Source organism: Armigeres subalbatus, chromosome 3, assembly GCF_024139115.2.
Source record: "Armigeres subalbatus isolate Guangzhou_Male chromosome 3, GZ_Asu_2, whole genome shotgun sequence".
In the NCBI taxonomy this organism is placed as follows: domain Eukaryota; kingdom Metazoa; phylum Arthropoda; class Insecta; order Diptera; family Culicidae; genus Armigeres; species Armigeres subalbatus.
Window position 1 is genome coordinate 69,161,037 of NC_085141.1, and position 25,772 is coordinate 69,186,808.

Genomic DNA, 25,772 nt, shown 5'->3' on the forward strand with positions numbered 1-25,772 from the left:
ATAATTCAGAGAATACTCTATCTATTTCATAACGTCCAATACACCCTTCCTCCAACCATGAAAATAATCGAACCAAGACCGGAACCAAGATAAAATCTTCCATCAACCATATCACTTCCATAAGACCAGTAATCAATTTTGCAACGATCCATTACTTTCCAAGAACTTCAGCTTCCATATTCTCCCAGATGAATGATCCCTACACCGTTACAGAGCAGGGCGCATAAAAAAAAAACATCCCAAAACCCCATCACCCTCCACCACATTTCCACCGGGCTGCAAATTTAATCCGCCGGAACCGAGGTTGCAACTGCGTAGAGTTGGGCTGTTCGAGAGGAACCATCAGCGAGGGCACTGAATAAGCGATGATCCGATTCGTTTTGGGCATCCGTACATCAGGATATCATCGTGCACCTACCTGCCTGCCAGTGCTTGTTGAGCGGATGAACGAGATATCAAATGATTTGCATAACTCAGAATCATCCCTCCGATCCATATGCATCATCGTGGTTCATCGCTGCAGTATAATAATGCTGTTGAGAGTGGAGAGGAAAAAAACGGCAAGGATGTGATATCTACTCGAGTCATTCTAAGAGGAAGCGGTGTCGTCAGCGGGTTCGCTTTGAAAATCAATTTTTATTGCTTTATCAAAAATAATTCTAAAAAGTAGATTTTCAAATTCTTGGTTTCCCTCTGCCCACTGAGAAAAGTTTTTATTAGTTACACTTTTCGTTTTTTTTTTAATTCTGATTTGTTACTTGCTTACTTATAATGAAGTGACTGAAGAGATTTCACTACCGTTAAAATTTAATTTCTTAATTCTTTATCGGCGATTGGTTTCTGCTTAGTTCCTTAATGTCTCACTTAAACATCACTTGTTCCATACTAGGTTACTCTTTTAATTTATTGTGTAGAAGAATCTGCGTTTGTGTGTGTGTGATTTATCGACATTTCCATGGTTTAGCTTAAATCTATTTTTACCGGTAAAAGAGAAGTAGCTATAAAGATCAGGAGGTTTCCTCGGGGACACAAATACTCGTTCTCCGACTTCGAGTCTGCATGGCTCCTTGGGGGGACCATTCACATTACATCCTAGTTTGGTAGCGCAGTTCAGACGAGGGATTTGACTTGTTAAAATCATGCAGTTTACATTTACTTATTTGTTTAGTCAATCTTTGTCTTTTAGCATCATCAGTTCACTCTTACACTTCTAATACATACACAGCGGGAAAATAAGTTAGCAAATTTACCATCTAACGCTCGAGATCGCCACTAAGCCTATGGAGGAAACGAGAATGCATAGAGCGGAAAAAATCGTGCTACTGCTGCTTGGCCGAATGCCGTTGGCGCCCGACGGCATCCACGGTAGGTCGAGAATGCCTTTGGATGCGCGGGGGCGCGGGTCATCGGTGGGTCCAATCAGTTCCTCCGGGCAGTACAGTTTCTCCTTGCCCACCTTGAACAGGTGCACCACCTCGGGTTTCTCCTCTTCGGTTGCTTCGTTATCCAGTGCGGCATCTTCGAAGTAGTCACCATCTTCGTCCAGCGGCGATTCCAGGAAGGACGATTCCACCGCTTGGTTCTGCCGGGGATTGCTGCTGTAGGTGTCCTTGGTGACGATGGTGCATTCGATTTTGTTCAGGCTTTCGCGGAGATCTTCGTTGCGGGTGCGATTGTTCAGATCGTAGATCCAGGAAAGTCGACAATCACAAACGAGACGGTTTTCTGAGAAAAAGAAAGAAGGTAAAAATAATTATTTGGTACGCAATCAACATTGAGCAAGACTGTCTCTATGGGAATATCTGACAAAATATTAGTTATGTGATAGACAAGCATGAGGTACATATTCTTTTTTCTATTTTACTTTTCTACTACGCTACCGCGTGAGGCGCCATAACACCCGTCATTGTGCAACAAGAAACCATTTTTACATAGAAATAGAATTTAAAACATTTCAAACACCAAATCACTAATTGAAAAATGTAATTTTATGAAAAGATGTATACAAAATATAGGTATAGATGTTCGTTCAAAAACGAGAAATAGGACCAGTGTAAGTGTACAAACGACAGTGGTGGGAAAAACTCAAAATTTCAAAACTTTTGTACAATTCAAATCTATCGTGAGTTGAAATGCACCCAACATCTAAAGACACATGACTGAGTTGAATCATCGTAGGTTTTCTTCTATGTTTCTCCTTTAGAAAAAGTGAATTGAAGTTCACCGCTTAGAACAATGGAATTCTCTTGCTTGGGTAAACAATACATTTCCCACAAATTGATTTTAAACGTTTTTTCGACAAATGATTCGTTTGAGCATGAAAAACCCAGACGTGATGAATTTCTTCAATTTCGTAAACGATTTCGATTTGTGAATGATTTTATATTACTACTATTGTAAAAATATTTATATTACTATCGCAAAGAAATCGACAGCTTGCATTAAATTTTTGTTTTATTTTATTCCATCGAAACATTTCCGAACGAAACTAACAAAAACATGGGGGTCAATGCTTAACACGTACGTCCCCAACCCCCATTTTACGACAAAACTCAAAATTCAAAACCATGCAGCTCAGCCAATTTCTAACGGATTTTTAAGCGATCTTCTGGAATCGATCACAAAATTCCTATAGTTTTAGGAACCGAGGTCAATTTTTGTGCAATGGCCATGGTTCCGTATATATTCCGGGGTGTACTGGGGTTACCTCCCTCCCGGAAAAAATGGTCACTGGCAGATCGGCTTCGAAATCCATCGTGCGACATGTCAAACTTCATGATTTTGCAAAACAAATACACTGGAGTACATTTCGGCGATTTTCGATCGAATTGGCCACCCTCCGGGTACTTCCAGGGCCTGGTTCCCCTGGGGAAGTGGCCAATTTTCGTTCAATCTTGGAACCCATCTGGCGACATATCAAACTTCATGATTTTGCAAAACAAGTACACTGGAGTACATTTCGGCGATTTTCTATCGAATAGGCCACCTCCCGGGTTCTTCCAGGGCCTGGTTCCCTTGGGGAAGTGGCCAATTTTCATTCAATCTTGGAACCCATCTTGCGACATATCAAACTTCATGATTTTGCAAAACAAGTACAGTTGAGTACATTTTGGCGATTTTAGATCGATTTGGCCACCCTCCGGGTACTTCCAGGGCCTGGTTCCTTTGGGGAGGTGGCCAATTTTTGTTCAATCTTGGAACCCATCTTGCGACCCATCCCGGATTTCACCTGGAAGTTCCTTCAGGAATTCCTCCGCAAGCTCCTCCAGTAATTTATCTGTAAGTTTCTCCAGGAATTCCTCCGGAGGTTCTTCCGGGAATTCCTCCGGAAGTTTCTCCAGGAATTCTTCCGGAAGTTTCTCCATGAACCCTTCCGGAAGTTCCTTCAGGAATTTCTCCGGAAGTTTCTCCAGGAATTTCTCCGGAACATTCTCTAGGAAATCCTCCAGAAATTCCTGGAATTCCATGAGGCCAATTCCAGTTTTTCGGAGAAATTCCTGGAGGAACTTCCGGAAGAGTTCATGGAGGAACTTCCGGAGGAATTCCTGGAGAAACTTCCGGAGGAATTCCCGGAGGAACCTCCGGAGGAATTCCAGGAGGAACTTCCAGATAAATTCCTGTAGGAGCTTCCGGAGGAATTCCTGAAGGAACTTCTAGGCGAAATCCGGGAGGAGTTTCTGGAAGAACTTCCCAGAAGCACTTACGGAGGAATATCCAAAGGAATTTCTTGACGATCTTTTAAAAAACTAGTGAAGGAACTTCTGGAAGAATTCCTTGACGAACTTTTGAAGAAATTTTGGCGCTTGAAACTGGTTCACGCCGATCCACGCCACCGCTGATCACCAACGGCGTGACGCCGCCGCCGCTGCCTGAAAATGATCTATCACGCCACTGCCGGTAAAATTTCAATCAGTGCACAGGCCTACCTGGAAGTACCCGGAGGGTGGCCAATTCGATCGAAAATCACCGAAATGGACTCCAGTGTACTTGTTTTGCAAAATTATGAAGTTTGATATGTCGCAAGATGGGTTCCAAGATCGAATGAAAATTGGCCACTTCCCCAAGGGAACCAGGTCCTGGAAGTACCCGGAGGGTGGCCAATTCGATCGAAAATCGCCGAAATGTACTCCAGTGTACTTGTTTTGCAAAATCATGAAGTTTGATATGTCGCAAGATTGGTTCCAAGATTGAATGAAAATTGGTCACTTCCCCAAGGGAACCAGGCCCTGGAAGTATCCGGAAGGTGGCCATCGATCGAGAATCATCGAATTGTACTTCCAGTACTTCCCGGAATATATCCGGAACCATGGTCATTGCACAAAAATTGACCTCTTTTCCTAAAACTATAGGAATTTTGTGAAGATTTTTGAAATTTTTTTGAAAATCCGTTAGATTTCTTGAAAATCCGTTAGAAATTAGCTGAGCTGTATGGTTTTGAATTTTGAGTTTTGTCGTAAAATGAGGGTTGGGGACGTACGTGTTAAACGACAAAGGGAAGGAATCAGCTACCGTGCTACAGAGCTGCTTAAAATCATTGAATCAGGAAATCGCTCCGGAAAATGGTCAATCACATTCCACAATGTTGACACAAAACAAATGCAACAATTGCCAGCTAGGGGATGGATAGCAAATTTTAATACAGTTCTGTTCTTAAAAATCTGTATTAAATTTTGGCATTTACTATCAGTATAAAAAGCCTGCAGCCGAATTTCGGTCAAAAAATCTCTTGAAAGAAAAGAAAAGAGAAGAATTTTCTTATTCTGGAATTCCGACGAAAGTGTGGAAAAAAAAAATGTGGACAGATGAAAAGGAAAACGAGAATTTAAATTTCTTCCAAATTTTTGAGGAAGAAATTCGATAAGAGATTTTTCTGGGATGAAATATGATGGTATAAATTGTGTCTTTACTTTCTATAATGTGTGTAAAATAATGGGGGAAATATTCTTGGTTCCCTGGGCATGCATCCAATGTACTTAATTGCCACTCATGATACATACTCATGCAATGGCAAGCATAGAAAAGCTTTCAATAAATAACTATGGAAATGCTAAATAGAACGCCAAGTTAAAAATTAATCCAAAATCCAGTTGGAATGTGGAGCCATTGAAAGACGATTCGCGTTCGATGGATTATTTGATTAGATTTTTTTCAAGGCAAACAATCAAAAACAACCAAATTATTTGAATATGTATCATGGCACATGGGATGTCAGGCCATTTGGCCGAAGGTCATTAGGCCGAATGGTCATTAGGCCGAACGGTCATTAGGCCGAATGGAAATTAGTCCGAATTAGAAAAAAAAATCAAAAGTGAAAAATGAGAAGTTCTTTCTTCACCTTACCACTTCTTCCTTCTCCCTTCTTGTATCTACCTTCTTCTTTCTTTTTTCTTCCTTCTTCCTTCTTCCTTCTCCCATCTTCCTTCTTCCTTCTTCCATCTTCCTTCTTCCTTCTTCCTTCTTCCTTCTTCCTTCTTCCTTCTTCCTTCTTCCTTCTTCCTTCTTCCTTCTTCTTTCTTCCTTCTTCCTTCTTCCTTCTTCCTTCTTCTTTCTTCCTTCTTCCTTCTTCTTTCTTCCTTCTTCCTTCTTCCATTTTCCTCTTCTTCCTTCTTATTTCTTCCTTCTTCCTTTTTTCTTCCTTCTTCCTTCTTTCTTTCTTCTTCCTTCTTCCTTCTTCCTTCTTCCTTCATCCTTCATCCTTCTTCCTTCTTCCTTATTCCTTTGTCCTTCTTATTTCTTTCTTCTCCTTCTCCTTCTTCCTTTTTCCTTCTTCCTTCTTTCTTTTTCATTCTTTTCATCTTCCATCTTCTTTCTTCCTTCTTCCTTCTTCGTTCTCACTTTTTCCTTCTTTCTTCTTCCTTCATCCTTCATCCTTCTTCCTTATTCCTTCTTCCTTATGCCTTTGTCCTTCTTCTTTCTTTCCTCTCCTTCTCCTTCTTCCTTCTTCCTTTTTCCTTCTTCCTTCTTTCTTCTTCATTCTTTTCATCTTCCTTCTTCTTTCTTCCTTCTTCCTTCTTCCTTCTTCTTTCCTCCTTCTTCCTTCTTCCTTCTTACTTTTTTTCTTTTTTCTTCTTCCTTCTTCCTTCTCACTTCCTACCTACTTCCTTTTTTTTTATCTTCTTCCGTTCTACTTATTCCTCACTTCGCACTAGTCACTTCTCACTCCCCAGTGCTCATTCGGCCTAATGACCATTCGGCCTAATGACCCAGCATCGTATCATGGTATGTGCACAATTAATTATAAAAAGTACGCAGATTTCGAAACAAAAGCTGAAGCTAAGCTAAAGCTAAGCTAAAGCTAAGCTAAAGCTAAGCTAAAGCTAAGCTAAATCTAAGCTAAAGCTAAGCTAAAGCTAAGCCAGTTGTTAAGCTAAAGCTAAGCTAAAGCTTAAGCTAAAGTTAAGCTTAAAGTTGTTAAAGCTAAGCTAAAGTTAAAGCTTAAAGTTAGCTAAGCTAGCCAGCTTAAAGCTGCTTAAAGGCCAAAGCCCGCCCAAGCTAAAGCCAAGCCCGAAGTTAAGCTAAGCCCCAGCCTGGCCAGCTTAAGTTAAAGCTAAAGTTGTTAAAGCTTAACCCAGCTAAGTTAAAGCTCAGCTGTGCTGGGCTCCCAGTCTGCTCAAGCTTAAAGTTAAGCTAAAGCCAGCTAAAGCCCAGCCTGGCCCAGCCCTGCCCCAGCCAGCCCCAAAGCCTGTCTCAGCCCAGCCCGTCAGCCCCAGCCCAGCCTGCCCCTGCCCTGCCCTCAGCCTGGGCTCAAAGTCTGCTCAGCTCAGCTCAGCTCAGCCTGCCCAGCCCGCTCAGCCTGCTCAGCCCGTGCCCGCCCCAAAGCCTGCTCAGCCTCAGCTCAGCCGCCAGCCCCTCAGCCCTGCCTCCAGCCCCGCCTCCAGCCCCGCTCAGCCTGCCCAGCCCCTGCCCGTCCAGCCCCAGCCAGCCTGCTCCAGCCCCGGCCCAGCCCGCCCAGCCCCAGCCCAGCCTGCCCCAGCCCGCCTCAGCCCCGCCGCTGCCTCCAGCCTGCCTTTTTAAAGCTGCTTCAGCTGCCCAAAGCTCAGCCTCGCCTGCCCAGCCTGCCCAGCCTGCTGCCAGCCCCAGCTCAAAGCCTGCGCCTTTAAGCCTCAAAGCCTGGGCTCAGCTGGCCAGCTGCTCAGCTGCCTGCTCAGCCCGGTTCAGCCTGCCTCAGCCTCAGCCCGCCCGCCTGCCCTCCTGTGCCTGCTCAGCCCGCTCAGCCCCCAGTGCCTGCCTCAGCCCCTCTGGCCCCAGCCCGCCCCAGCCCCTGGCCCAGCCTGCTGCCTCCAGCCCTGTCTCAGCCCCAGCCCAGCCCCAGCCCTGCCCAGCCTGGCCCCAGCCCCAGCCCCGCTCAGCCTGCCCAGCCCTGCCAGCCCGCCCCAGCCCCTGGCCCCAGTGCCCAGCCCCGCCCAGCCCCTGGCCCCAGCCCTGCCCCAGCCCCAGCCCCAGCCCGGCCCCCAGCCTCCTCAGCCCAGCCCTGCCTCCCAGCCCCAGCCCGCCCGCCCCAGCCTGCCCAGCCTGGCTCCAGCCCCAGCCCAGCCTGCCCGCCCAGCCCGCCCAGCCCGGGCTCAGCCCGTCGCCTGCCCGCCAGCCTGGCCCAGCCCGGCCCCAGCCCGCCCAGCCTGGCTCAGCCCGGCCAGCTGGCCTGCTCCGCCCAGCCTGGGCTCAGCTCCAGCCCCGGCCCAGCTCAGTGCGCCTGGGCTCAGCCTGCCTGCTCAGCCCGCTCAGCTCCGCCCAGCCTGCCTCAGCCTGCTCAGCCTGGCTCAGCCTCCGCCCAGCCACCAGCCTGCCCAGCCTGCTCAGCCTGCCTGTGCCTGGCTCAGCCTGCTCAGCCTGCTCAGCCTGCCTGGGCTTAAAGCTGTTTGCCTGCCGCCTGCTAAAGTTGTTTAAAGCTTGTCTGTTTGCTTGCTTAAAGCTTGCTTAAACATAAAGTTGTTAAGCTGTTTAAAGCTGCTTAAAGTTAAGCTAAAGTTGTTTAAAGCTGTTGCTAAAGCTGCTTAAAGCTTGCCAGTTGCTTAAAGCTGTTTAAAGCTAAGCTAAAGTTGCTTTAAAGTTGCTTAAAGCTAAGCTAAAGCTTGCTTCAAAGCTGTTAAAGCTAAGCTAAAGCTAGTGTTAAAGCTTGCTTAAAGCTTGTAAAGCTAAGCTAAAGCTGTTTAAAGCTAAGCTAAAGCTAAGCCAAAGCTAAGCTTAAGCTATTTTTATTTCGCACCTTTTTTCATGAACTTTTTTAGCTGAAATGTAAATGGTCCGTCCTTATATCAATGTAATGTACTGAAAAGTTGCGAATCAGAATGTACTTACATTCTGAACTAAAACTACCATCATCTGTTCATAATTTCAGAAAATAGTAGCAAAAAATATCATTTCGCTCAGTGTAGTGTTATAATCAATCGACCGAACTGATATGATGTTTGGTCGATGTGTGCTTTGCGTGTGTGCGGTGCGTGTATGTATGTACGCAATAAACCAACTCATTTTTAGGCACTAATATTAGAACGATAAAATACCACAAGTTGCATTTGATATTGGACCTTGTCATATTACTTTCATTTGGAAACTGACCAGATCGGTCATTGCGTTCTAGAGTTATTGCCAAATAACCGTTAATATCGAAAAAGTATTGTGTCAACTTTTCTGTTATATCTTTTTAGTATTGATTAGTTGGGTTTTTGTATTAAAACCTTTCAAAATTGATTTTAAACATGAGTTCTTAGACCGTCTAAGACGAATTAAGTACTGTCCATTTAATTCCACCAGTTAATTTTCGTTATCTTTGCAGATACGTATTTCGACCACAACTGTGTGGTCGTCTTCAGTGTCTTGTACTTGACTCGACTTAACTCGACTTAAGTCGAGTCAAGTACAAGACACTGAGGACGACCACACAGTTGTGGTCGAAATACGTATCTGCAAAGATAACGAAAATTAACTGGTGGAATTAAATGGACAGTACTTAATTCGTCTTAGACGGTTTAATACATTCCACTGAACGAGCTTAATATATTTTTCTGATGAGTTCTTAGATTTATTCGTTGAATTGGATAGAAAGCATTGTGATTACTCACTTGCATTCTCCATCGATATTTAAAATGCAACAATTAAAGATGGGTCTCACTACGGGTGAATCTCCACATCGCAGATTTTGAGAAACATCTGAGTAAATTATATGTAAATAGAATAAACTTGGCTTCAAACTCCGTAGTTCTTTACTCCACCGAATGCAAATCGGTAAGTTTTTTATTAGCTCGGGAATAAGACTCTAGAGCCTCATGATTGTCAATACTTGCTTCTACCATCTTCTCGGCACCATCAAATCGTCACCAGTCACCGAATTGTAGTTTTGAACGACGGGGCAATGCTGTCAAGTGTCAAATATGATTCCCCACAGAGCAGCTCACGGTTAGAAAAACTCAGATTTCTACTGGAAAACGGTGGAAAATTTTCAACAAATGATTTCATAAAATAAAAAAATGCATTAAGGGGGAGGGCACACAAATTCTAATTCTATTCAGTAGCATAATAATGGGATGATGCTTCAGCTAAAACCAGTAAAGTGAATAATTGCGGAAAAAAATTGCGAAAACTCAATACTTCCAGTGCGGGTGCTACCTCCACAAAAGATCCTTTTACCCTAGAATAAATGACTTATAATTGGATCGGATACAAAACGCTGCAATGAAACACTCGTCGGTTGAAAACTGTTTTCAACAAAAGTCAGATGATGCAGTTGTCATGAACGTAGAGATAATTTGCGTTTCAGAAGAATCTCAATCTGTATATGTACATAATGAACATCAATTTTCAGCGGAGCGTTATAGCAACCGGGTTGCTCGGTGATTTCAAAGAATTCCGTTTACTGACTAACAAAGCACTTAGGATGACAGCCATCGTTAAAATTATGAGAATTCATCGAAAAAGTTATTGGTTGTACGTTTTAACTGCCAATGATTCCATAGTTAACGTAAGGGCCATCGCACTTTCGCATGGATTTGATATTTAAGCGATTTAAAATCCTTTAAAAAGTATTTCTGAAATTCCTTTGGGATTTTATATGAAAACTTCTAGGAATTCCTTGCATTGGAAAATCCTTTACGATTTTCTTCGTATATTTCTGTATGGTATTTTCTAAAGGAACTTTTGATGGAAATCATCGAGGAATTCCGCTGGAAGTTCTGAAGAATTTTCTAGAGGATTTTCCGAAGGAATCACTAAAGGAGTGAATTTGGGGGCGGAATTTTTTAAATCATTAAATTTTCTAATTGAGTTCCCTGGATAGAACTTTTAAGGCATTTTCGAATGAATACTGGAAGGAATTTCTGAAGAAAAAGCTAAAGGGAAATGAAATTTATAATAATTATTATTTTCTCATTATCCGAAATTAGTCCACTGTTCAATACATACGATATTATCCGACCAACCATTCTTGAAACTTCTTTTTAGCTCTTTATATAAACATTAAGCTTCATGACGTTAATTCTTTATACCCAATTTCAGGTAACTGGATAATTTCGCCTTATGAAACTACCTTTGGATTCAAAATCTAGCATGGTTCATATGATTTGCTTCACTTAAACATTGAAATTGCTTACGCCATACATAACCATTTCAAAACACCGCCTTATGAAATTCAAAAATTTCACTTGTGTGAAAAAGTCATACGTCAAACATTTGAAAACACAAAAATGGCGCCTATCGTAGTAGACGAGCTAAAGTTGATAGCAGATTTGTTAAAAGGAGCTCCCGGATTAAATTTGGACCTTCTCCGACGTAAGATTGACAATATTTGTAATCTCAATGCCATAAAGTTGTTATTTATTTAGGGTAACCGTACCCTTAGTGGAGGTAGCACCAATCATCCGGTAGCACCATCATCCGAAGTGGTAGAAGATCCAAGTACAATAATCTGTGGACTATTCAAAAAGGAAAACAAGGTGAGTACCAGAAAGAGAATGCATTTTTATCTAAGGTGTTATAATTATTTTCAATTTTGGTGGTTGCCAATGTGATCGATCTTGTGTCGAAACATAGTTTTAAAAAAATAATCTTCGATAAAATTGTGCTGAAAATGATTATTATTTATTCTATTTTGCATTTCTTAAAAGGAAACATATTACACTCCAAAAGTCAAGAATCGTGGTAACCCTGCAGGCAAATTATACAGTCGTAGAAATTATATTAAACAATCGGGACGTAAGCGTGATCAAAAAGAGAAGAATCATCATCAGAAGTTCTAGAAAATTTGGTTAAATTACATATTACAAAAGCATCCATGACAAAAGTACCAAATTCTTGAATAACGTAGAGGAAATGTTTGACATTTGTTTGTTTGTTGACACCGGATGAGTGCCAATGTTTTTCAGTGAATCAAGGCCTGCTGTGATTGAAAAATGTAAATATTTACTCACTCGGTACTCACTCGGCCGCCATTAGCGAGCGCAAAATACTGGATTGTTGGAACTACAAATAGTCCTTGGATTACCGGTTGCCAAGTTTTCAAAATTGGTGTGGGTATTCATCGAGCAATTCGTATATGAAGTACCTTCGAATTATGGTGGCTATTTATGTATCAACAAGTTAATCCAGTTTTTGAATAGCCAGTCTGAAAATCAGCGATAATGTTACCGTGCTGCATAGTAGGATGTGCTTGTCAATTCAAGACAGCTGAGGAACTGATTGTCCATGTTCAACGTACACATAAGCCTCCAGTCGATTTTCTATATAAGTGTACATTCCCAGGATGCATTCAAATATGTTCAAAAATATATAGTTTTAAGAAACACGTAAGAACTCATAAGTTTGATTCAGTAGAGTTCAGTATGCTTGAATATCGCAATGAAATTGATAACGATTTAAAAATTGAAGAACCAACAAAAAAGGTCAGAAAGACTGACATCGGCTAAGATAAAAGTGACTCAACCATTGACAAAAATTTGAATTTCATACAGAAAACAGCTGTAGAGTTCACGTTAGATATGCATCAGAGGCCCAACTTTTCTAGATGTGATGTACGTGATGTACAAAGGGCTACTCAACAATTTTGTTCCAAAGCTATTCAGCCTATCGGTAGGCTAAACATGACCGTAGGAAATTCAGAAACCCAGTATCAGTTCGAGGTATATTTGTCTCAGTTACAAAATTGTTTTGATTTCATAGACAGCGATTTCAAATTTTTTAAACATCTTGATAACGTTAGTATTTTCAAAGCACCAGTAACAGTCACATTGAATCAGCATCCAAATCATAACCAATCAATACCTGCGGAATGTAGACAATCGTGTTTAGTCTTGAATCAAATTGATTTTCAAATTCGAACTTTTTTCGAAACTGACCATGTTTTAGATAAAACGATTGAACACATGGCAGCATTGGAACAATCTTCCGACATACTCCATTTTATTAGTGGAAGCGTATGGAAACAAATAAAAGCAAAATACAAGCAAGACGACTACATTATACCCATTTGGATGTATGCCGATGAGCATGAAGTGAATGATCCTCAAAGCTCACACAGCAAAGTAGACTCGGTCTGTGGCATCTATTACACGTTTCCCACTCTACCAGAAGAGTACAAATCGAAGTTGGTCAATATTTTTGTAGTAGGTATAATTAGAAAAGTGGTGATAGATAAGGTTGGCGTGAATACTCTTGTTAAGTCATTGATTGTGCCGTTTAAAAAAATCGAAAGAGAAGGAATTATGTTGAAACTGGGAGAAAAGCAGATTAGGGTACGTTTTGTACTGTCTTTATTTCAAGGTGATAATCCTGGAGTGCATACTTTATTATTGCTATCAGGAGGATTTAATGCAAATTTTTATTGTCGATTTTGCCGCAGACACAGGCTGCAGCTACAGACTGATTGCAAGGAACATGAAGAATGTTTAAGGAATAGACATAATTATGATGAAGATGTCGCTGCTGGTCGTCATTCGGAGACAGGAATCGCAGGAAATTCTGCATTCAATCAGTTAGACTCGTTTTATGTGATGGAAAATCCAAGTGTAGACGCAATGCATGATTTATTTAGTAATGGAGTTTGCAAGTATGGCCTTCTGTCTGCTCTCAATCACTTTATCTACAAGGAAATTTTGTTCAACGTTGCTGTTTTGAACACCAGATTGAATTTTATTAGTCGAACGTCTCAGGATGTAGCTTTAAAAACGAATGCCAGACTTTGAAGAGACGTATAATAGAAAAACTAGAGCAAAAATTGTTGCTATAAGAATGACTGCTGCAGAAATGAAAGCTTTCTACAAAAATTTCATTTTTATAGTAGGTCCGCTTGTACCGCAAAATGATACTGTATGGAACTTTTGCAGAGTTTTGATGAAAATGGTAGACTTAATTCTGGCAAAATCGTTCAATGAAAATTTGTTGTTTGAAATGAGTGACTTGATTCAGTTGCACAACAGATTGTATCAGGATCTCTTCAAGGATACATTGAAGCCAAAGCAGCATTTTCTTATTCACTATCCAAAGATCATTAGACAAAGTGGACCTGTACATTTGATGATGTGCTTTCCCAACGAGGCAAAACATCAACACTTCAAGGAATATGCGCATGTAATATCATCGCGTATCAATATCGCATATACTTCATGCATGAAAGCTAGCTTACAGTTCAGTTATAATGTATACCACAAGACATTTTTCAATTCTAGCGTGGAAGGAGACTTTTATGAGCAAACTTTAAAATCAAGGCCTTATTATTCAAAAATAATTAGTGTCCCTTCCACGAAAACGAAAAAACGTGTTTCGCCCGTGCCATCCAGTTGAAAGGCACTAAATTTGAAACTGGTCAATTTTTATCAACAATTGGAGACTCGGTAATTTCGCTGTTAGAAATTGAAGAATTTATAAGGTACCAGAATCACCTATACGCTATATGTAGAAATTGGAGAGTTGGCAGATTCGTAGACCACTTATTGGCATATGAGGCAGAAGAACGAACTGATTTGTACAGCGTAATTGACTTCCAAAGAAACGACGAATTGCCATTTAGTATACATGAGGCGAACAATAAGTATTTTTCTAGATATTGTTAGGTTATTTTGTATTTCTAAGTACATTATTAAATGTAATTAAATATATCTCGAATAAAATGTTAAGTTAAGATAAACCATACCTTGTGTTTTCTGAAAATCTGATAAAAAGCTTCGGTAGCTTATGGTACGGCATGGAAGATAATAATAAAAAATAACAAACTCAATAGGCAAACAGGAGAGAAGCGAGTGATATTTTTCAAAATTTCATAATTATGGGGTGATAATTTTACATTATACATACCGTAACAAAATTAATAAGGAACATAATAATTTAGAAGTATATGAAGCAAATAAAAGCTGCATAATATATTGATTTTAACTATATTTTGTTTTTGAACGATGCAGCTTTTATATTTTTGTACTATAAAACAGTTTCATAATAGGAAATTGATTTTATAGAGGCACTTTAAAATCGCTACCCTATAGCTAACAATGAATTTTTCTGAAAAATATCATCAGCACTGATCTTATTTTTACCTCGTGATATATTGTTAACCTTTTGTCTGTGCTCTGGGGTCAATATGACCCCAGGCCACTTTGAGTGGCTGCCATTTTTTTAGTTTCCAACCGATTCTCCTAATTTTTGGTAGTTTGGTAAAACTCGCCGAGATCTGTCTCCTAGGTGCAAAATCGCTTGAAAAATCTTGAAAATATGCGCTACAGTGTACTTTAAAAAAAAAACTTACGTTGTCTGTGCTCTGGGGTCAAATTGACCCCAAATTGAAATTACTATAACTTTTTTAATGTTTGGCCAATTTTGGATTCTTGGGGCTGTTTCGAAAGATAGTTTAATCATCTTTCAGATCGTTACCAAAGATTGACTATAGGTGGGTGGGTACATCGCGGGAGGGTTTTCGTAAAAAGGGTACAAAACAGTGATTTTTCATGCTTATTTCACTTATATTTGAAAATCCTACCCATTTTGAACTGCACCTTTTCAAAAAGGTTATGCAGGAAGGCGTCTGCTTTGGCATGAGGCATTGATTAGTTTAGCGCTTGGTCGCTAGGTGGCGGTATATTTGAATTCATTATTTTAGACTACTCAAGTAACTCCGATGTATGGAATTTTCTTCATTGTAAATATTCTTATCGCACAATTTTGAAATTTGTAAAGATGACGTCTGTAACAAAGTTCGTCTGGTGGGAACAGACTGTCATGTGACGAAATAAATAATAAGGAAATTTACAAATAGGCGGCGCTAGTGTACTTGCAATATTCTTGCATATATGCAATATTGCTTTAGCTTGAGATCCCTCATACCTACACCCAAGTTGCATTCGGCAACATTGTTCAGGATGTCTAGTACTACAAAGCGGTGCTTAATATAATGAGCACTTCTTCCCATTTTTTAATTTGTGCGATAAGAATATTTACACTGAGGAGAATTTTATATATCGGAATATCTTGAGTAGTCTAAAATAATGAATTCAAATATACCAAAACCTGGCGGCCGAGTTCTAAACTTATCAATGCCTCATGCCAAAGCACATGCCTTCCTGCATAACCTTTTTGAAAAGGTGCAGTTCAAAATGGGTAGGATTTTCGGATATAAGTAAAATAAACATGAAAAATCACTGTTTTTGTACCCTTGTTCACTAAAACCCCTCCCCGCGATGTACCCGCCCACCTATAGTCAATATTTGGCAACGACCTGAAAGATGATTAAATTATCTTTCGAAACAGCCCAAAAAATCCAAAATTGGCCAAACATTAAAAAAGTTATAGCAATTTCAATTTGGGGTCAATTTGACCCCAGAGCACAGACAACGTAAGTTTTTTTGAGCACAGACAGAAGGTTAATGAAAGTACTGAATTTCGATTTTCCTCATTTTAAATATTATATGAGTGAATATGTTTTTCATAATTTCAAAACACCAAATTTCATAAGGCGGCCATATGTAAAACATAAGAAATGAAGTCGATTGATCTCAGATCGTTTCATAAGGCAAATTTTTGAAAAGCATACTGATTTCTTGTGGCAAAAAACATAAGGCATTTGATTGAATTTCCCTAGTCCAGTTTCCTCAGTGCATAACCCGTACAATTTCATCATGTAAATTTGGATGTCTCTATCGATAACATGTATAAATTCTTTTTTGCAATTCCTGATCATAATACCTGGTTTACAGTTCGCCTTTACGGCCTTTTTTGGCATACCAAAGAAATGGGTGCTTTAATGAACATTATGCAACACAAATGGGTTGAATAATATTCATTATAGCACACATTTGGGAGCTATAATGAGAAATCAACATCAGAACAGTATTTACATGACTATATTTTGCTGAATTAGCTTGGGTAAGTGTTCAAATAGTGAATTCTCTGCGTCGCGTAATAAATGAAATAGCTTGATGGACATTACGTCAAAAAATTCCACGGTAACATGGATTCTGATTGTTCTCTGCAGCAACATAATTGATTGGCAAGAATAATCATGTGGAGTAAAGTAGACTGTACAATTTTGGTACAGATCTATTAAATTTAAGTCCATTTTTCGTCAATGCAAAAAATAGCGTGTGCAACTCGTTGCAAAACTCGATTTTTTCAGCACTCGTAGTATTTATCAAACTCGGCAAGCCTCGTTTTATAAACGTACAACTCGTGCTGAAAAAATCATCTTTTTGCAACTTGTTGCACAAACTACTATATTATGCTTGCGATAAAAATCTTTAAAGCTATCATTTTAAATTTTGACATCATCTAGGAATTAAAAATATCTTCAATTATCTTTAAATATATTTATCAAAAATAATTGTTGTTTTTGTACCAGTGTAACATAAAACATCGACAAAGAAAAATGAAGATTGACAACTGTGAATTTTTATTTCGGGTTGTTGTTGATTCGCTCCGCAGCACAAAAAAAAAATATGCTATATAACTTATAAAAAGTGTTTGGTGTATTTATTTAGTACTGATTTTAGGGAAGTTTGTGCTTTGGTGAAGTTAGTGTCAGGAATAATATCCGTAAAATGACAGACCACTCCTTCATTCCGGAGATCGACTAGGAAGTGCTGGAGGAAACTGCTGACAACCAGTCAGTGGTGGTGAGTCTGCCGCTCGAAGTTTACAATGAGCAACCGGATGCTGTGAGGGCAAGGGCACTGCAGATGGACGTCTCATTCATAAAGCAGCAGCTTTCCATGATACAGGAGACATTACAATCAAGCCCATCAACATCATCTTCGTCCTCCGTCAACTTCGAAACAATACGGAACCTTATGCCTCTAGGCTCGACCGATGCTCTGGTCGAATTCGAAGATTTTTTTTATAACAAATGACAACAAAAAGAAATTCGTAAGGTGTGAAATGTTCATATTAATATTGAGGCATTCCACGGAGGCATGCCAGTAGATCCTGAGCGAAAATATCTGAAACTTTGCACAGTTTTTCAATTTCATCTAAATCGTCATTTTGCGATATCAAATCTTCATATTGAGTCACGGCTAACTTTTCAAAAGGGTGTATGTGGAAATGGTTCAAAAATATTTAAAAAGCTGCACAGCAAAAACGAAATGTTCGATTGTTATGATTTTTTCAGCAAAGTTAGACAACTAAATGATAGTTCTTAAGAAAATGTGCACAGTAAAAAATAAAATTTTACCTTCAAAAATATCATTTTTGTCACAAAAACTCAAATATCTCAAAGCCCTATCTTTTTACGAACGTAATTTTTTTAGGGAAAACGGTCCATTATCAGTTCAATCAAAGGTAATTGCCTATTTCCGGGGATTAAACCACCCGACTTGGACGTTAATTTACAATGTTATGAAAACTCATATGTGGATATGTACGTTATGTGGAAGATATTGATTTGGAAAATGTATTGGAGGTAACCACTTTCCCTTCGATGGGACTCGAACCCATGACCCTACAGTACGCTAGACTGGTGCTTTAACCAACTAAGCTACGAAGGACCTCCGTCGGCCTTTCGCAACCTAGCGGCTACTGAACGAGCTCGAGATTCCCAAATTGGACGCATAGTCAAATCACTCGCAATCCATTTCTCAAGCCAATACTTCCACATGTGTATTGTACACGTCCACATTAGAGGAGCGTGAGTATTTAGAATGTCTGGCTGCTATACACATTCTTCATCAGCAACGGTACTGATCAAGTGAGGTTGTGTAAGCTATTTGCCAGTCGGTCGTCAAGCTCAGACCCGACCGCATTGCGTAGGCAAGAGCACGCAACTCAAGTTCAGTTCAATCAAAGGTAATTGCCTATTTCCGGGGATTAAACCACCCGACTTGGACGTTAATTTACAATGTTATGAAAACTCATATGTGGATATGTACGTTATGTGGAAGATATTGATTTGGAAAATGTATTGGAGGTAACCACTTTCCCTTCGATGGGACTCGAACCCATGACCCTACAGTACGCTAGACTGGTGCTTTAACCAACTAAGCTACGAAGGACCTCCGTCGGCCTTCGCAACCTAGCGGCTACTGAACGAGCTCGAGATTCCCAAATTGGACGCATAGTCAAATCACTCGCTCTTGCCTACGCAATGCGGTCGGGTCTGAGCTTGACGACCGACTGGCAAATAGCTTACACAACCTCACTTGATCAGTACCGTTGCTGATGAAGAATGTGTATAGCAGCCAGACATTCTAAATACTCACGCTCCTCTAATGTGGACGTGTACAATACACATGTGGAAGTATTGGCTTGAGAAATGGATTGCGAGTGATTTGACTATGCGTCCAATTTGGGAATCTCGAGCTCGTTCAGTAGCCGCTAGGTTGCGAAGGCCGACGGAGGTCCTTCGTAGCTTAGTTGGTTAAAGCACCAGTCTAGCGTACTGTAGGGTCATGGGTTCGAGTCCCATCGAAGGGAAAGTGGTTACCTCCAATACATTTTCCAAATCAATATCTTCCACATAACGTACATATCCACATATGAGCGGTCCATTATATTAGCTATCTACTATAAAAAATTGGTGAAGGTAAACTAATAAACAAAAATGTTATGACATTTCAAACATTTCACAATTTTCACATTTAGTGAGCATGAGCATGAGCATGATTGACCGCCCACGGTTGCTACTCTGTTATTGCCAGGTCAGCTGTAATTACACAGAGAACCAACAGATGAGGTTTGGGACTAACATCATCTTCAATGTGTAAGAACTGGTGATCCAAAAGTAAGCAATACCAGCGCCGGCCGTGTCCGAATGCAGGTCAATTGAGGAATGGGTAGAAAAATGTTGACATGATACTCGCTTTGATAGAAGCCGACGAGTCATCTGCACTTCCACGAGAAATCACTGGGATGTTGGATATATGAGGTAGGTATTGTGGCAGGGTTCGTTTTGGTAAACGGTATGCCGTGTATAGCGTGTAGTTTGATCAATTCAAAACATAATCGAACGAACACTAATTATTTTAATTACCGACCGCACTAAGCAGAACAAAATTGTCGATGACCAGCCGATCTCTCTGCTAACCGCACAAAGCAGAACAATATTTTCAATGACCGGCCGATCGTTCTGCTTACTGACGCGAACTGCATCTTCACTTTCTAATTAATTTACTCACCCGCACAAAGCAGAACAATATTTCGATGATCGGGCGATCGTTCTGCTAACCGCACAAAGCAGAACAAATTATGTCATGACCGGCCGATCGTTCTGCCTACTAAACAAATCACGACTGTACGTGACCTCTGAATGCTGAACATTTGTCTTTCAGCTTAGCCTAGCTTAGTTTAGCTTAGACTGACTGTACATATCAATAATTGCTACTCCGTGATTGATCAGAGCTGGTGCGAATTGCACTTCGATCCAAGTGAATAGTGGTTGGGATTTACCATCTATTCTCGAAGTGCACGTTCCAGCAGCTCTTAATTATGATCAATAACGGCGCCGGCCAAGTCCTTACAGTCAGTTGGGAAAGGAAGGGAACATTAGTGTGTGGTTATTGTTGCTTCTAGAGACCGAGAATCTACATAATTTACATTGTACGTGACTGGCGAAAAATTCTTTTAATAGTTTTAAAACCTGTTGATAATAAGAAACATATCAGAAATGTTATTTTTAAGACAAAAGCTGCAAAATCAAAGATTTATATACACGTATACGTCTATAGTTTACCTGCAAAAAATATACCTCTTAGAGAATAGACTTTATGATCGGGAGGAAACGGGTATCTTCAACAACAACAAATGCATGATAAGTACATACCATGACAATGCTCACGAAAAAGCAAAAAAATTACTACCACTAAGGATGTTAAAGACCTTATGGTAATTTTTTTGTTCAGTCAAACAAATGACACCAAACTAGTCAGTAAAAACTTAAAAGTGATTTTGTTTATTGGAATATAACGAACAACATGAGTAGCCGCTTTCTCAACTGTTGTAGGCCGTTTGATGGAAAAAAGTGTTCAAAAGAGTTACGAAATCTCACCGAAAGCACCATAGATAAACTGAAAGCGACTGGTTATGCTCCAATGTCCACATTGAATACAAATTTATGCATTTGCACGTCCTGTCGTCTAAACGTTGACAAAAGAGCAATCTGTATATCACCGGTTGAGCAGAGCGCAGGAAGTTCGAAAACGACAACAACTGATGAATTGCCAGATGTACCGACAACAACTGAGGAATTACCAGAAGAAGGGTAAGACGGTATAATGCGCCCCACCTGGCCAAAACGCCCCCCTTTGATTTCTAGAAAACTATAACTAATTAAGGATCAAAATCAGTTGGTACCTATAAGTATTTGTAAACCCACCATACTATGTGAATGTGGAAGTATTTTTGTATTACACAATGAAAATAATATCAAAATATAAAAAGTTGCAGTTTTGATGTAACTTTTTATGTTTGTTTACTCAACATTATGGAGCGACTCTGGCATACTGTCCGCAAAACTTGCATTGGAACACTCAGTTGGGCAACAAAATAACTTTTCTCAGTGGTTAATAAGATATAAAATTGCTTCCATCTTCAAAAATGTAACGATTTTCGAAAACATGTTTCACTGGCCAAAACGCCCCAGTGTAGGCAGGACGATATGCCCTTACCAACTGGACACAAGCGCAGCGAGCCTGCAGCAGTTGCTTCCAAATTGTATGGAAAATATTGAAATGTAATTCACACCTGCTTGATTGGACTTATGTTGTTTTTTTAATGTCAAGCGCATAAGGATTTGTAGCTTTTTTATTATGGGATTGATAAAATACTAATGAAGGGTCATGAAACGTCTTTGGTTGAGGTGGGGCGTATTGCCCAGGCACTTTTTAAAATTCATTTTTTCACGGCTTTTTAAAAAAGCTTTATTACGTGTTATCTGTAATATTTTTATATGACTACTCACGGGCAATGCATTTGCGATATCCTGGACTACCAAATAACACAAAGTTTACATAAATTGCGTTGAAAAATAAAAAGTTATCAAGGAGTTGCCTTAGGAGGGGCATATTATACCGTCTTACCCTATCAAGTGCTGAATAAAGTAGTCAAAAAGATATATTTCATGTCTAATGGATCAGCGTCGTAGTACAAAAATCGTAAGAATTATTCGAGCCTATGACAATTTAAATCAATGGACGGAATTGATGCAGAATGGCATTTTTTTTGCTACGTCACATGGCAAAGGTCCTTGTGATGCTATTGGAGGAACAATAAAGCGTATGGTCACAAGAGCAAGTTTAGCCAAAGAACGTGAGCATCCAATTAAAACTGCGAAAGAACTTTTTGATTGGGCGAATCGTAGAAAAGAAAAAGATTTAACCAAATTATCATTTTGTTTTACTACTACTGAAGAGTACGAAATAAAGGCTTCAGAGCTCAGCGAGCAATAATAATGCAAAAACGATCCAAGGAACCCAAAAAATTTCACTTTTTCATTCCATTGTCGGAAAATAAAATTAAAGCAAAACTATACTCAAACTGTGCTGATAATAATTCAAAACTGTTCGATATTGTAAAAAAATCGAATAAAAATAAATAAAAAATAAGTATTAATAAACTGTTTTCATGATATTATAACCCATACCTAAATTCAAACCCAAAACTCTTAGAGTTTCTATAACAACATTGTGTAACTCCCACATTCAATTTAATAATAAGGATAATATGATAGATCGAGTAGAGAGACTCATCGATCATTCCTGCAAAAAAATATTCTGGTGCTGATATTAAATGTCAAATCTAAGATTTTTTTTGTGATCTGTTAATTCATTTTTATTTATTTATACATATAATATTTATACATATAATATACATAATATCGATGAATACATAAATATGGAATATCATAAAAACAACTTGTTTAACTCACGCAAGGCCCTTAACAATAAAATCAGCACCAAACTGCGATTCTTGAAAAAAAAATACACGGAATTTTTTTTTTTACTTTGTGTGAAAATTGTGAAATGTTTGAAATGTCATAACTTTTTTGTGATTAGTTTACCATCACCAAATTTTTATGGTAGATAGCTAATATAATGGACCGTTTTCCCTAAAAAAATTACGTTCGTAAAAAGATAGGGTTTTGAGATATTTGAGTTTTTGTGACAAAAATGATATTTTCTAAAGCAAAAAAAAATTTTTTTTACGGTTTACATTTTTTTAAGAATCACCATTTAGTTGTCTAACTTTGCTGAAAAAATCATAACAATCGAACATTCCGTTTTTGCTGTGCAGCTTTTTGAATATTTTTGAACCATTTTCACATACACCCTTTCGAAAAGTTAGTCGTGACTCAATAAAAATATTTGATATCGAAAAATGACGATTTAGATGAAATTGAAAAACTGTGCAAAGTTTCAACTCAATAGAAAATCATGAATTAAAAATTTTGTTAAAATTTGATGCAGTTGCTTGGAATCGCTCTATTGTGTTTCCAATACAACTGAGTATGATTTTATTGGTTCTAAATTTGTTCCCTAGACTTATTACATCGTTCGTATATCAACATGTTTCTGCAGAAACCTTTGTTGATCAATATCTTTTCGAGAGCAGCGGCGATCCAGCAGCCCTTGCGTGCGCCGAATACCGATACCTATTGCAGCATGCCTGTAATAGCTTCAAAAGCAGCAACAGCAGACAAAGTGGGCCGGTTAGCTGAAAAAGGTTGAGCCGGCAAAAGTTATCTGTTCCGTTTAAAATGGAAATGCTTGATATAGTCAACGATGGTGGATCTTCGGATGCAGCAGATGGCGTGTGAATTTCATGATTTTGAATTTGAAAAATCTGTTTTTTTGTTTTTTTTTTATATACGTTACAAATGAGTTCTTTTAAACGTTTTAACTACTATGTATGAGTGGAGCGACGGAATATCCACAATCCTTTGAATAAAATGTGAAGCACACCGTTTTGCTTACAACCAAACCAAGTTTGAATGTTTCAATAGTATTTTTGAAATTCCCAACAAGCATATTCAGCTGCAACGTTAGAATAGAATTACCTAGTGATTCTTTCATAACGAATTGGTTTCCTGTTGCAAAAACATCTTCATTTGTTTTTTAGAAATAACTCACTCATATAACAACCAGTTGGTTCAAAGAGTGCCACATAATGTAATTGTCACTATTCTTATCAGCACGAATAGTGAAATCAGGATAAGATAATCGGTAAAATTTGTCCTCGTCATATTCGAAATCTGTAGGAATTGACTGATGGAATATAACTGGCCCTGCATACAAAACAAAATTTCGAAACTCAGTTGCTTTCATTTTTTAAAACATAATTGAGGGTCCTCATCTTTCTCTGAAATTCCATTGGAACATATTCAGCGTCTGTTAATATCCTTTACCTTCTGTTTAGAGAATTTCTGTGGATAAGCCTTTCATGTGAATGCAAGAAGTATTTTCTTACATTTCTTCATCAACTGCATGCATTTTGTCGATGACGAAATCTTCGATCATGTCAATTGGTAGGTAGTTTTTCCAATATGGTGTGTTCCGAAGACATATGATGGTCATCGTTATCAATGAGCGACGTTCTCTGTCTAAATTTTATGTCCGATCGTATTTGTATTTCTCGGAACAAGCTGGGGGGGAACTGTAGGATGACAACAGTTCAACAATGATATACGACCTCTGTGACGACTTTAGTATGTCAATTTTGATTCAGGAGAAGTTACAAGAGTGGCTCCTCCAGCACTTAATCAATCTGTTTCTATCGACCTCTCATATGACCTCACGAAGCACATCGATTGGGGAAAATATGCGGAGGGTTTATTGATGAGTGATCCGGCCAGTGCCAGGAGCTTCGATTCGTAGGAAACCACACAGTCGGTGGTGGGATGTCGAGTGAACACAACTTTATCGCAAGAAATCCGCCGCGTTTAAAGAATTTCGGAAACACGGTTCGATCGTTCTTCACAAACGGTACATCGCGTTCAAGATCTAATTCACGAAACTGGTCAAAGTGAAGAAACGCGGATATTGGCGCACTTTTGTTGAAGGTTTATCGCACGAGACTTCAATGAAAACTCTGTGGACCGCCGGGAGAAGAATGCGTCGTCCGTAAACGAAGATCGTGAAAGCTCGTCGCGGTGGAAACTTGACTTCGCAAAGAAAGTATGTTCGGATTCGGTGCTGGTGAACCAAGAGCTACGTGATGCTTTTTCTGACAGGGATGATATCTCGCTTAACTTTTCAAAAGGACCTAAGTTACATCTTTTTCATGATTTAATTTGAGTACTGCAATCAAAAGCTTTCATATCGGTCTGTTGATTGCAATATTCAAATAAAATCATGAAAAAAAAATAAATATCTTGGCTGTGCATATGCACAGCATATGTTTCGAAATGGACAAATTGATATGAAATTTGCGAAAAAGAATCCACGTGTCTTGGAGGGACTCGAACCCTCAACCTCCTACCTAGTAGGAGGTTGAGGGTTCGTGTCCCTCCAAGACACGTGGATTCTTTTTTCGCACCTACCTAGTAGGAGGTTGAGGGTTCGAGTCCCTCCAAGACACGTGGATTCTTTTTCGCAAATTTGTCCATTTCGAAACATATGCTGTGCATATGCACAGCCAAGATATTTAACAAAAAAATGGTTTTCGTACGGCCGAGTTGCCGAATAATATGCAATTAATTGTAATCAAGTGTCGGTCTTTCACCGTCATTAGTCGTCTGAGTACACGCGACCGCTTATGTAAAAGGCAATCAAACTCATCAAATGCTTTAGATATGAGGTGAACCGGTCTAGGGCCGAAAACCTCGTTAATAAAGACAATAAAAAAAAATCAAATGCTTTAGCCAAGCAAGCCTTTGGCACAGCAGAGTGCGACTGAATTCGCATTCTATACCGTCCCGCCCAGACAGTTACTGGGGGGCATGCAGTGCGATCCTCTCGTTTAATAAACAATGTGCACTCGCTTGGCTGTGGATATTCAATAGTAAAGCACCTGTGGAGATTGGACAAATCAAGCATCTGAAAGATATTCAAGCAAAAAAGAGAGCTAACCGCGGTGGAGGTTGGTACTCGGATTCTGATGGCTTTTCCGCAAACGTGACCTTTAAGTGGTCTTGTTGTGTAGGGGTTATCACGCCTAGTAGAGAGTAGGAGGTTGAGGGTTCGAGTCCCTCCAAGACACGTGGATTCTTTTTCGCAAATTTCATATCAATTTGTCCATTTCGAAACATATGCTGTGCATATGCACAGCCAAGATATTTAACAAAAAAATGGTTTTCGTACGGCCGAGTTGCCGAATAATATGCAATTAAATGAAAAAAATGTTACTTAGGTCCTTTTGAAAAGTTAATCGATATATGG

The 25,772-nt window shown here is 39.5% G+C and overlaps 1 protein-coding gene across 3 annotated transcripts in view; it reads right to left on the bottom strand.

The window, feature by feature from the left end:
- Positions 1–616: 616 nt before the first annotated feature.
- Positions 617–25,772, bottom strand: part of LOC134225610 (connectin-like) — a 235,996-nt gene continuing 210,840 nt past the window's right edge. For all 3 annotated transcript variants that reach the window (XM_062705817.1, XM_062705814.1, XM_062705815.1), the window contains one exon: positions 617–1,725. In XM_062705817.1, the coding sequence (XP_062561801.1) occupies positions 1,247–1,725 (479 nt within the window). In that variant the 3' untranslated portion in view covers positions 617–1,246. The remainder of the gene's footprint in view (positions 1,726–25,772) is intronic.